The sequence below is a fragment of the Myodes glareolus genome, chromosome 3 (assembly GCF_982192425.1).
Source record: "Myodes glareolus chromosome 3, mMyoGla1.1, whole genome shotgun sequence".
NCBI lineage: Eukaryota > Metazoa > Chordata > Mammalia > Rodentia > Cricetidae > Myodes > Myodes glareolus.
Window position 1 is genome coordinate 104,358,482 of NC_142028.1, and position 13,701 is coordinate 104,372,182.

The 13,701-nt window shown below is 38.2% G+C and overlaps 1 protein-coding gene across 1 annotated transcript in view; it reads right to left on the bottom strand.

Annotated features, from left to right (window-relative positions):
- The window catches only part of Dennd4c (DENN domain containing 4C), a 94,462-nt gene that overhangs the window by 60,915 nt on the left and 19,846 nt on the right, over positions 1–13,701 (bottom strand). Inside the window, exons 2-5 of the mRNA XM_085686229.2 lie at positions 13,285–13,606; positions 4,567–4,819; positions 2,689–2,758; positions 845–1,014 (exon numbers count right to left, since the gene is read on the bottom strand). Coding sequence (XP_085542355.2) covers positions 845–1,014; positions 2,689–2,758; positions 4,567–4,819; positions 13,285–13,589 — 798 coding nt within the window. The 5' untranslated portion in view covers positions 13,590–13,606. The remainder of the gene's footprint in view (positions 1–844; positions 1,015–2,688; positions 2,759–4,566; positions 4,820–13,284; positions 13,607–13,701) is intronic.

The following is a 13,701-nucleotide window of genomic DNA, read 5'->3' on the forward strand; positions in this document are numbered from 1 at the left end:
ATAATTCAACACAAGAAGAAGATTCACGTAAATGAGATCAACCTGGGCCACACAGGGAGTCCTTATCTCCAAGAAAACAAACACACAAAGCCACAGAATTTTAATTGTATTTATTTATATACTTTAATTTTAAAGATCATACTTCTAATTTCTAGTCATCTGAGTTTTTTATATATTTATTTTGTTTCTTTTGAGATAAGATCTCTCTATGTAGCTCTGGATATCCTGGAAACTTACTAGGTAGAGCAGGCTGGCCTCAAACTCACAGACCTTTCTCAGCTTGCCTCTCTAGCCTCCCAAGTGCTGGGATAAGAGGCCCAGCTAAATTACATATTTAATTCATAATGCTTAATATTTTCCTTAAATCATTTCAATGTCTTGTCATCTAGTTGTTTTATGAAATCCTGACTCTTCCCAAACCTGTATCTTTAAATCATTACCATAATCTTATTTTGAGACCTGTGTTTGGGGATAGCTCTCTCAAAACACTTTATTTTGATATATAAGATTCAAGAATATCAGCATATTATATAATCACAGGTATCATGTTGACTTTGAAAATTTTTATGCATGATTTATTGCTTAAAAAAACTTGGAAATAAATAAAAAACACATACTAAAATTAACCAGACCCAAAGTCTGCCAATTCTAACTGTACAGAAGTTCACTGAGTTGTACAGACTGTGGGTCTAGTTATTTCTGACTTCTTACAATGAATGTTATAGTATAAATGGAAATGTCTTTTATCCAAATTATCCTAGCATTCAAATAAAACATAAAGTAACCACTTTACAACATTAAAATATGGACAAAACAGGCTTCATCAATAAGGTACAAAATATACCTTTTCAGCTGAAGAACCTGTCAAGACAAATGTTGAGAAAACAGGAAGTGGGTATTTGGTTTGAGGATCCCAACATTCAATAGTGGCTCCCATAGGAAGGCAGAAGAGAGGCACGGATTCTGAGAGCGGAAAAGATTCATAATCTTCTTCTGGATATCGAAAAATCAAACCTTTCAAAAAAAGGTTAAGATTTCATTTTAAAAAATCACTTTTATATAAATTATTCATGATATCATTATATATGATACATACTTAATAGCACATTATAATATCAAATTGCTTAGAACTATGTGTAAAATTTCAAAATTAGTTTTACTATAACAGAAACTAAGATAAGCCAATCTATCCTCGTTATCCCTGAACTTATATTTAATTACAACATGAACATGTATTAAGAATATTAGTAAAGACTGAAGTCAGCCAATCTTGATCACCAATCAACACATTTTTTTTTTACCTAAATATGTCATCACCTTAGCACCTTGTGAAGAATGGTAAGAAAGTTAGAAAGAAAATTTACTAATTATTTCAGTTAGTCTTTAGAAAAAAATTCAGAGAAGGGATAAATGTTATTTAAAAGTGCAAGACAAGAGAAGTGATCCTAGCCCCTATACCAGTGCTGAAAGCTGGAGTGTAAACGGCACTCAACGTGAGCCCAAGACAGAATATGTGAGACCCAGGAAGGAGGGGCAGGTAGCAGCACTGAGGGCCCTAATGGAGCCCTTCAGAACAAAGGAGCTGTACACCATCAATTAATTAGCCTATAATGTCACCAATATACAGCCACTTCCAAGCTAAGAACTTGAAAGTAAGATTTTAATTAAATTCAGTCTCCAAACCGCTGCATTCTAAAATATGTGTCTCATAATAAGAATCTAAAATTTAGATTTAAATACTTTAGCAATCTTTTTGCAAATGTTTTAAGTTTGAGCACTTTTTGTCGATTCCTTTTTCCTTCCAAAGAAAAGACTTGTATTATGTATTAAGGACATATTACAGCAATGTCATATTCTAAAATAATTCAGAATCTCTTATTAGTTGTTGCTTTTGTTTTATATAAAGTAAATGGTTTAATTCATTAGTATGAGTGGTTTTATGAGGGCAAAGAGTTTTCAGATATGGATTTGCCTAATTTTCCTAAAATAAAATTTGAATTCGAAAACTGCATAAGCAAAAAGTAATTGGCACTGCTTCTCTTCACAAAGAAGCATTCCAGTATCCTTTATTACAGCTGGAGCATACCTGTATTGCCAGACTTTATCCCACCATACCAGGGGGATGAAGAAGTCACACTTAAATCTTTACAGCCCTTGACACTTTAGTGTGCAGTTAGAGTATGACGATAGATTTCCCAAAAACTTCATGGCAGAAAAGTTTCTCAGGCCCTCCTCTCCTCCACATAGCTGATTCTTTGCAACAAGAGAGGAAGGAAGCAAATCCACCTTCCATGGCAAGTAACATGTGGTTCAAGTCAGACACACAGAGATAAGAGAAGGAAATGTAAGAAGTAAAGATGCAGTTGACACCTTTATGATTGTCCAAACACAAAGACCAAAGAAAGAAATTTCCATTGAATTATTAAATCTATTAGTGTAAACCAAAGTTTGGAGGATTATGCCTCATATGCTTGCTTGGACAAAAATTTAAATTTAATAACATATAGAGGGTGGTTTTAGTAAATCTTATGGTATATAATGCATTTAAGAAAACTTTAGCCTTTACATGCTAAAACTTATAATTAACAAATAAACCAATTCCACAAAGTATATCAGGGAACATATATTGTCTTTTCTAGCCAGCCCAATGATAGTATCCACTAGTTTGTCAACTGGGACTTCACTTACCAGCCTTATATGCTATTGCATTTGAAGCAGGCACAGACTTCTTATAACACAGAAACACATTGGAACCCCACTGTAAAAGATAAATTGAGTTTTCAAAAACAAAGTGAAAAGAAGAAACTGAGGATTTTGAATGTAATCTAAAGACTATTTATCCAAACAAGTCATTTAAAACTCCAAGTTAGCCAGGAGTTGTAATACCTGCCTGTAATCCCCGGATTCAGGATGAGGAAGCAGAGGGTAGTGAATCTGAAGCCACTCTGGGTTACAAAAACCATGTCTTTAAAAACAAAAAGAGCTAGGTGTCTTAGTTAGTACCTATCTAGTATTTGTGAAACCTGGGCATGATCCCCAGTGCCACGTAAAATTAGGCATAGTGGTGCACACCTGTTATCTTGGCACTAGGGAGAAGTCAGGACATTGGGAGTTCAAGGTCACCTACACAGCCATTTCCAGACCAGACTGGGATGGATACATGAAACCCTGTCTCTTTATAAGGATAGGAATGTATCTCAGTGGTAAAGTCCAATTCCAGTACCCATAAGAAAATCAAAACACTGTTAAGCAGTTGCCATGGAATAAAGTAAAAATACAGTTGACAATGCAAAAGGTAAAGAAACAAAGCCAGACAGTGGTGGCACACACCTTTAATTCCAACACTCAGGAGGCAGAGGCAGGTGGATCTCTGTGAGTTCGAAGCCAGCCTGTTCTACAAGAGCTAGTTCTTGGACAGGTTTCAAAGCCACAGAAAAACCCTGTCTCGAAAAACAAAAACAAAAAACAAAAAAAAAGAAAAGAAACAAGTCTGGCTTTTTTGTTTTGTTGTTGTTGTTTTAAAGACAATTTCAAAAACTTTAGAGTTGATGAGGCCAGTGGGATGATGGGTCAGCAGGCAAAGATTCTCACTGTTAAGTCTGACAAACCGAGTTCAACCATTGGGATCCTCATGTTGAAAAGAGACTTAATTCCCAAAAGTAATCTTCTGTACTCCATGTGTGCACAAATACATGGCTGCATATTCACACACACACACACACACACACACACACACAGAGTAAAATATGGTTTTCAAAAGCTTACAGTTCTGTGATCACTCAGACACTACTAGTGCTTGAAAGAACAGATATTGGAGCCCAAAGTAGGAAAGGCTGAGTCCCCAGGAGACTATGAAGTCATCACTCCCACCAATAGTTACGAATACATACATCTCTGCCTATCTTCAAGATAAACCTGACCCAAAAACAAGCACTAGTCTTATAAAACTATAAACCAAATGTGTATGCCCAATTTCCTTCTCCACAACTCTGTGTGCTTATTTGAAGAAGGGTCTGATTTGTGGCCCATACTGGCCTGGAAAAGCCCTATTCAGCCAAAGTTGGTTTTGAACTCCTGAGTCCTAGAATTACAGTCATGTCTGAGTTTTACTAACTCTTTCAAAAGGTAAGCATATAAAACCACATTAATTAAAATAAATAACTATAAGGAGAATTTCCACCCAATCTATCTGCAACTGTCCTTAAAGCTATTATTGAAAACCAGAAGTTAAAAAATCTGTGTTGATATAACAGACAATATTAAGATATACACAGACATAGATAAAATTCAAAGCATAAATTACTTTTTCTACATGTATCAGAATATTAAAAATGATGATTTATGCACATTAGGAAGGCGCAGCTAGTACTCCATAACAACGGAGATAGTCTAGCATGCACAAGGCCCTGGCTTGATCCCCAGCTTCACAGGTCTTTTTCAAATTAAAGAAATAGAGAGAAACATAAATAAGAATTATAAAAGTGTGAAAATAAACTATAGAACCAATATTAACATTTTTGGCTTATTCCCAAACCGAAGTTTGAAAAGGAAGCAACTCTGTCTTACCATGCCACAGTTTAAATTCTTATCGACTTTGCAGAAAGTATGAGGAGGGGTTTCCCCTTTACTGGTGATGATAACACAGATGTCAGTTACAGCCAAGGAATTCTGGGACCGAGCTGGAGGAGCCCTGCGATAGGTGATAAAGATTCTCTGTGAAGTAGTTGAACTATTGTTGACATTGGCACAGCGACCGTAGGGCGTGGCTTGAATCACTTCACATCCTGGAATAAGCCTTTCTTTCCCTTCATATAGCACTCTGCGTGGAAGGGAGAAAAGGGAGAGAAAGGGATTTAAGATTAATGCTGTTTTCTTCTTGAAATGAGCAAAGAAAACTTTGGTCATTCCTGTTCCTCTCCAAACTTCAACCAGAAACCAAAACTAAAATTACTACTTTAGGAATTATAAATCCTGGATTGTTTTTCAAAAGCTAGAACACAATTTAAGAAGCAAAACTGGACTGAGCAATTCAATTTTTATGACAAGAAACCTAACCAAGACAATGGAACACCACAGACATCCTCTGGTCAGGCTTCAGAAATTCTATGGAGTACTCAATCCAGGTGGTTTCAGGAAAATGTCCTTCCCAATTCCTGCCAAACTTTTATCTTTAAAAGTCCTGAGACCAAGTGAGTCCCACTCACTAGGGAGGCAGAGGCAGGAGAACCTCTGTGAGTTCAAGGTCAGTCTGTTCTACTGAGCTAGTTCCAGGCCAGGGAAATAAAGCAAGTCACAAATCCATCCATTCATAAATGATTCCTACCATCAAGTAAGTAAAATGTGCCAAGTATTCCAATTGATACATAAGACCGACAAAGGCCAAGACCTGCCTCGGACACAAAAGGAATTCCAATTCAGCCTGAGTAACAAAGCGAGATCCTATCTCAAAAAACCAAAACACTCTAGCTTGAGAGGGCCCAGTGGGCAAGAGCAATTACTGTCAAGCTCAACCTCAGCTCTCATCGCAGAGACCCACAATGTGGAGGGGGGAAATCAAATGCCCACTATTGAAGACACAATATGAACGTTCACAAGAAACTACTACTGTCCAGCAATTAAAACAATGGACTACATGGAAAAGCCCACCCTTGTCAAGTGAAGGAAGGCAGTTATAGAAAAGCATGCCTAGTAGGACTGCATTTATATGATGTGCCCAGAAGAGGCAGGTGTTCAGAGACAGAAAGCAGAATAGTAACTTCCTAAGAGTAGACGGGAATCAGAACATTAGCAATTAGGTACAGGGTTTCTTTTGGGGGAGATTAAAATATTCTAAAATGGATTATAGTGACTGCTGCACAATTCTCTAAATACACTTTAAAAAATTAGTAAATGGGTGAGTAATCTCTCAACCTTAGTTACACAAAGCTCTTAAAAGGTCAACCAAATATTAACATCTATTCTAAAGGCCTAGCAATTTAAATCAAGACTCTATCAGCAATTAAGTGAACAGAAACAACAATGAGTGGCTGGAGAGCAGGCTCAGAGGTTAAAAGCATGTACTGCTCTTTCAGAGGCCCATTAGGTTCCCAGATCTACATCAGATCACAATCACCTGAAACCCAACTCCAGGATTCCCAACACTCTCTTCTAGCCCGTCAGGCACCTACATGCACATGGCAGACGCAGGCAGACAGATTAAAAAAGATAAGACTTAAATTTAAAACTCAAAATAAATATGCAGGAGCTTATGGACCACAGCCATGTAGGGCTGTAAGTCTACCCATTTTTCTGATTTACTTATTTTCACTTTATATGGATGAGTGTTTTGCCTGCAAGTATGTCTGTGCATCATGCATATTCAGTACCCTCGGAAGTCAGAAGAGGGCATCAGATCCCTTGGGACTGGAATTAAACAGCTGTTCAGACTAAGGCAATTAATTCACTATTCCTGCATTCATAAAACATTTAAGCAAAAAAAAAAAATGAGAATTAAGAAAACAGCCAGGTGGTGGTGGTGTATGTCTTTACTTTCAGCACTTGGGAGGCAGAGGCAGGCAGATCTCTGCGTTCAAGGCCATCCTGGTCTACAATGGCTGAGGGCATTAATAAGAGTCAACTGTTTGTTGTATGCAAAACACTCAAAAACACACAGATGGAAAGTGGAATGATATAAAGCAACACTCCAAGAAAAGAGAATCTGAAAGCAAGCAGGACCACCTATACTCATTCAGACTTCAAGTCGAAATTACTTAGAAAATATCAAGTCCTTACATACTATCAGAAAGAACAAGCTACCAAATTACAATTAAAGGTGGGGGCTGGAGAGACAGCATGGCTGCTAAGAGTGCTTCCTTCACAACAATCCTTAGGACTAGAGCTCCGTTCCCAGTATCAATGCAAGAGCCAGCATCCTCACGCCTGTAACCGTAGCTCAGAGGTAGACAGACTGAAAGATCATCAGGGCTTCCTGGGTTCATCCAGCTGAGAAAACACAAGTTCCAGGTTCAGGGAGAGACCATGCTTCTCAAAGGAACTGGAGGAAACTGGGTAAGCTACCTTACACCCTATTCTGGCCTCCATTATGTGAACAGGAGCACACAAGTATCCAACAAACACAGACACATTGTACACACAGAGAGAAATAGAAAAACAAATGAATAAATAAATGAAATAGTCATAAATACCCAAACACTACTGAACACCAAGGGACAGATAAGACCAGATACAAAAATATGGGGTACTGAAATACTGTTCTTTCATCAGTAGATACACAAAATCAACAAATTTCAGATTTAAACTGTACCATAAATCAAACAGAAAAATTCTGTAGAATGTCATCTAACAGCTGTATAATATTCACCTCAGCATCCTGTGAAAACTTTGTCAAAATAGATCTCAGTTTACACCACACAAGTATGTGTGTGTGTGCGTGCGTGCGCGCACGTTTGAGGCAGAGTCTCTCTATTATGTATCTCTGGTTTCCCTGAAACTCACTCTGTAGACCAGGGTGGCCTCAGACTCACAGAGATCCACCTTTCACCTGCCTCTGCAAGTGGGATTAAAGGCATATGTTGTAGAATAATTTTTGTACACTGTGAATATGTGTCATCCAGACTGGTTCAATAAGTTGTCAATAGCTAGGCAGGGTTTTAGGAGCAGAGAGAACACTGGGAAGAAGAAGGCGTAGCTGCCAGTCAGGCATAGAGGAAGCAGCATGGACAGTACAGCATAAAGATAATAGAGCCACGAGGCAGAAAGAAATTAATAGAAATAAGTTAATTAAGTTATAAGAGCTAGTTAAAAACAAGCCTAAGCTGCCAGCCAAGTTTTCATAATTAATAAGAAGTTTCCATGTTGATGTGGGATTCCCCTCTATATGCAGTGAATGCCACTGGTTAATAAAGAAGCTACTTTGGGCCTATTCAGAATAGGGCAAGGTGGGAATTCCAAGCAGATAAAGGAGAGAGTAGGCGGAGTCAGGAGAAGCCATGTAGCCTCCACAGGAGACAGATGCCAAATGGAACCTTACTGGTAGGCCACAACCATGTGGCAATACACAGATTAATAAAAATGTGTTAATTTAAGATGTAAGAGTTAGCTAGAAATATGCATAAGCTAATAGGCCAAGCAGTGTTTTAATTACTACAGCTTCTGTATGGTTAGTCTGGGTCTGGGCAGCTGGGAAACAAAAGAGCAGTCTCTGACTACACCGTGTAATTATTTAGGAGTTGGCAAGTGGGACAGAAAAGTTCACCTACAGACATACACCACAACACCTAACTTTATTTTTTTAGCCAAGTTTTAACAAAACAAAAATTGAAATAATTTTCTAGTATCAGACCATACCAGAAAAAAGGGAAAAATTAATACCAATAGCCTGGCAGTAATTCAAGAATTTAGGAGGCCAAAGTAAGAGGGATGGGGTCAACACAGCAAATTCCAGACCAGCTTGATCTACATAGTGAGGTCCTGTCTCAGAAGGACAGGGGCTGTACATGTAGCTCACTCAGTATTAGAGCACATGCCATCATGTACACTGTTTTGGATTTAATCCTCAGCAACCTAGAAAATGAAACAAAAAGGAAATATCAATAGCAATATAAACTACAAACACAGGGATAATGCTCTTGTACACTGTAAAGATTTGTCACTTGTACTGATTTAATAAAACACTGATTGGCCAGTAGGCAGTCAGGAAGTATAGGCGGGGCAATCAGACTAAGCAAATTCTGGGAAGAGGAAAGGTGGAGAGTCAGTTACCAGCCAGACACAGAGGAAGCAAGATGAGAATGCCTTACTGAGAAAAGGTACCAAGTCACATGGTTAAATATGGACAAGAATTATGGGTTAATTTAAATTCTAAGAGCTAGTTAAATAATATGTCTGAGCTAATAGGCCAACAGTTTATAATTAATATAAGTCTTGTGTGGGGATGGGGGTAGGAAGTAGCACATATAATTTACCAGACCTTTGGAATATAGCAAAGGTAGTTCTAAAAGAAAGATAATAATAAAAAAAAAATCAAAGGTAGCAACATAGTTCAGTGACCTCCAGATGCATATTGTTAAGTTTCAAACCCAGAACAAATGGCTAGGGTGCTTATTTAACATATCAAGGTGGACCTTGCAGACAGCTTCTCCCACAGCCATCAGTCCCTACCTGTTACTAGATACAGATCGGAGGATACCCCAGTCTCAACCCTGAACTCTCCAGCCCAGGGGCTGGGTTGCTCCTCCCCAGAGGCTCTTTCCTATATAATCCAGACATTTTGATTTCCTGCCCCTTTTTGTACCTTTGGCCTCCTGGCTGCTGCACCTGGTTCCCCTCTCCCTTCCTCTCTCCCTCTCCTCACATGGCCCAGGTCAGTCTGGCCATATCCATTCCAGACTCTCCCAGGTATCCCTGCCTCTGACTGTGCTCTCCCACGTATCTGTAATAAACTTTCTCCTCCACCATACCTAGGAGCAGTCATACCCTTTCCTTTTTATTTTTTTTTCGTTCACATACCACTAATATGTTTCCACTCACACACACACACACACACACACACACACACACACACACACACATATACACAGCACTGGATGGATGGACAGATGGACAGACAGACAGATAGATGTATGATGAATTTAAAAACCAGAGTCAGAGAGAGATCTCAAATAAATGGTGCACCCCAGTCTTAGATAAGCAAGAACAAGATAGATATGGTGGTGCACACTGTAATCACACTTTTAAATGTCAGAAGCAGTATCATGAATTCAAGGCCAACCTGGGCCACAGAGTGGGTTTCAAACCTGAGCTACCAATTAAACTCAGTTGAATCTCTGTAATCCACGGTGGAAGGAGAGGGCCAACTCTGGAATGTTGTGTGACCACCCACAGGCTCACTGTAGCACATGAGCAGTGCTTGCATATGCACAAGCATGTAATATACACACAAAAGTAACTTCTTTTTACCACAATCAACTTGATTTCATTACAGAAAGCAATGAATTGTTCAACATATGCAAGTCAATAAATATGATGTAGGATATAAATAAAACACAAAATCAAATGATCATCACAATGGATTTAAAAAAAAAAGGCCTTTGCCCAAACTCAACATCCCTTCATAATAAAAGCCCTGAAGAAGCTGGGCATAGTGACATGCACCTTTAATTCCAGCGCACCTTTAATTCTAGCACTTCTGAGGCAGAAGCAAGTGGATCTTTGGGAATTCCAGGTCAAACAAGGTAACATAGTAAGAGCCTATCTCAAAAAAGAAACAAATAAATAAATGGGTGGATGGATTAATAAATTAATGAAAGAAATAAAGAAAAAGAAAAAATTGTAATAGCAAAAATCTAAGAATAAATAATAGTAGGTACTCTTTATATAAACCAAGAGCTAATACTACATCAGGGAAAAATACAAGAAGACTTTCCTGTAAAGCCAGACAATGGACATGAATGTCAACTCTTTTTCTCAATCATACAATTAAGTGCTAAACTTATTACTACCCAAAGCAATAATGTAAGAAAATAATATAAATAAAAGGGATACAAATAGAAAAGAAAGAATTCAAATTACCCCTATTTGCAGACCATATGATCTGTGCTTATACTTTGCCACAAAAGCAGATACTAGAATAGTGGAATACAGGGATGGAGAGATGGCTCAGCAGTCAGGAGCACTGACAGTCCTTCCAGCAGACCCGAGCTCAATTCCCAGCACCCACATGAAAACTCACAACTGTCTCTAACTACAGTTCCCAACACCCTTGCACAGGCAAAATACCAATGAACATTAAAAATAAAAATAAGTAATTTAAGAAAAGAAAGAATACAGGACCTAGAAATGAACCAATGCAGCTTCAACTCCCTGATGCCTGAAAAAGATGTCAAAAACACACACAAGGAAAAAAGAGAACTTCTTCAATAAATGCTACCAATAAAAATGCAAAACCACACACAGAGAAACGAAATTATATCCCTATCTTACCCTGTGCAAGAATCAATTTAAAATATATTATATTTTAAAATATAAGATATTAAACACTGAAAGTACTAAATGAAACCACTTGGGGACACACAGTTAATGATCTTCTCAATAAGACCCAATAGCTCAAGAAATAATAGTAAGAATTGACAACCATGACTGCATGAAATTAAAAGCAGTATAATAAAGAAAATGCCTGGTGTAATGAACCTAGAGTCAATTAATGGCCCAGTACATGCCACCAAGCCTGATGACCTAAGCTTGATACCCAGGATCTACATGGTAGAAGAGAACTGACTTACACACGTCTTCTCACCTCTACGTGTACACTGTGGCACCACCACCCCCAACACACATACACAAACAAAAATAAAATCTAATAATCTTTTTTAAAGTCTCCATTTCACGCCAATAAAAATGACTATAGTCAAGAAAACTTAATTAACGCAGAATAAGGGGGACAGAAACCTTAAGATATTAGTGGTAATATAAGTTATTCCTGCCACTACGCAAATCAATATGGAAGTTGTTCAAAAAATTAAAAGCAGAACTAGTACATTACCTAGTTAGCCCCCTCTTGGGTGTACACCCAAAGGAATCAAAGCACGCATACTCCAGTGACACGCTGCATACTCGTGCTTATCACAGCACTACTCACAACAGCCAATAGGTGACTAAAGGCTAGGTGCCCATCAACAGATGCATGGATAAAATGAAAAAATGCAGTACAGAAACACAATGAGATTTTATTCTGCCATGATGAATGAAATTATCTCACATGTAGAGTATTGCATACAAGTGGCCATTATCTACCAGAATTGGAGCCAGAATCAGAAAAACAAGTATCACTCATTTTCTCATACATGCATAATCTAAATTTATATGCAGAAGTGTGTATATGTGCAAGTCACACACAAGTTCAATCGTAACACTGGGGAAGTAGAGGCAAAAGGATCTGGAGTGTAAGACCATCTTCAGCTATACAACAAGTTTGAAGTCAGCCTGGTATACACAAGATCCTGTCTCAAAACTTAAGGCTCAGCAGATAAAGACCCCTGCCATTAGTCCTAACAAACTGAGTTCAATCATTAAGTCATGACAGAAAGAGAAAGCTGACTCTCTTAAGTTATTTTTTGACCTCTGTGTGTATGTACATGCACACAAAATGAACAAACACATAATACAAAACAAAATGGCATATAGTAGCATATCCCAGCACTCAGGAGGCAGAGGCAGCAAATCTTTGAGTTTGAGGCCAGCCTGGTCTATACACCATATTCCAGGCCAGTCATACTGAAATCCTGACTTGGGGGGAGGGGCAGGAGAATCATGAAAGCCAGTGATATGTATACCTGCTAGCAAGTCCAACAACTTGAATTTGATCCCTGGAACTACAATGGTGGAAGAAGTCCTTCAAGTTGCTCCATGACCCCATCATGACTCCATGTGCACACCATGTGTGTGAACACACACATAAAACACATACATGCATACACACACAAATACACCTTGAATACACTAGGACAGAACAGAACAATGACATGAAAAAAGACAATTTGTGAATAACAGCAGGATCACTGGGGAGGGGTACAGAGGCAAATGAGCCAAGTACACTATATACAAGTGTAGAAATGTCATAAATGCAAAGAAAAAGACCAAAATGGCATTTATGAAAAACTTAGAGTTAATATTTTCAAAGATAAGACCTTAAAACCTTTCCCTTAGAATCAGGATTGAGACCAATGGCTTATTCCCAGCAGTGCTATCTCTCCAGCCCCCTAATAGCTTTTGGGGGGGAAAAAAAAGGAAAAAAAAAAGGACCGTTTTTCATTTTTGTTTTTCTTTCTTTTAAATCAGTCCTGAGAATTGAACCTAGGAACTCATATGTGTTGGGCAAACCAGGCCCATCTACAGTTCCCAATTTAGAAAGGAAGAGAGGAGAAATGAGTTCCCCTAACAGCAATATTTGAGACAGGATCTCTTGTAGCCCAGACTGGCCTTGAACCTAGTATACAGACGAGGATGGCCTCCAATTTCTAATCTTGTCTCTACCTTCTAAGTGCTTTGGAGTACATGTTCAGGCCACCACACCGGGCTTCCAAATATATATACAGTGTTTTTTATCATAGCTCTTCACATTTATATATCTAATCAAGAGTATGTATAGACATGCAATATATCCTTGAACTTAATCTTGAAATAAAAAATAACAAAACTACCAGAAAGTTCAAACTTCTACTACTATATACCTTCTTATTTTTAAACAAATTTAATTCCCTTTACCATTGCAAAAGAAAGTGGTCATACCCAATATCTGTAAGGGGAGGTTTATCTCTCCCTCTCTTATAACACAGGAAAAGCTCTGGGCTTTTCAGACTTCCATAGTTCAAGTTTGCTTGGAGTCCTGATGGAGTGGCTTCAACACAGGTGTACCCTTCGGGCACAGCTTCCCCAGCTGACTTGATAATAACTGCAATGTCTGTGATTGGAGCTTTAGGGCCAGTTGATTTAGTATCTATACGGTTTACTTCTTGATCTAGAAGAGTTGATGTATCCGTGAGACCTGCCACAACAAAGTAGTCTGTCACTCTTGGTCCTTTGTCTTCTATCATGACTGCTATTCTGTTTCCTAAAACAGAAAAGAAATGGTATCAATGGTTGGAAATACTTTATACTGATCAAAATTAAAGTATCCTTAAATTAGGAATAACCAACTACCATACT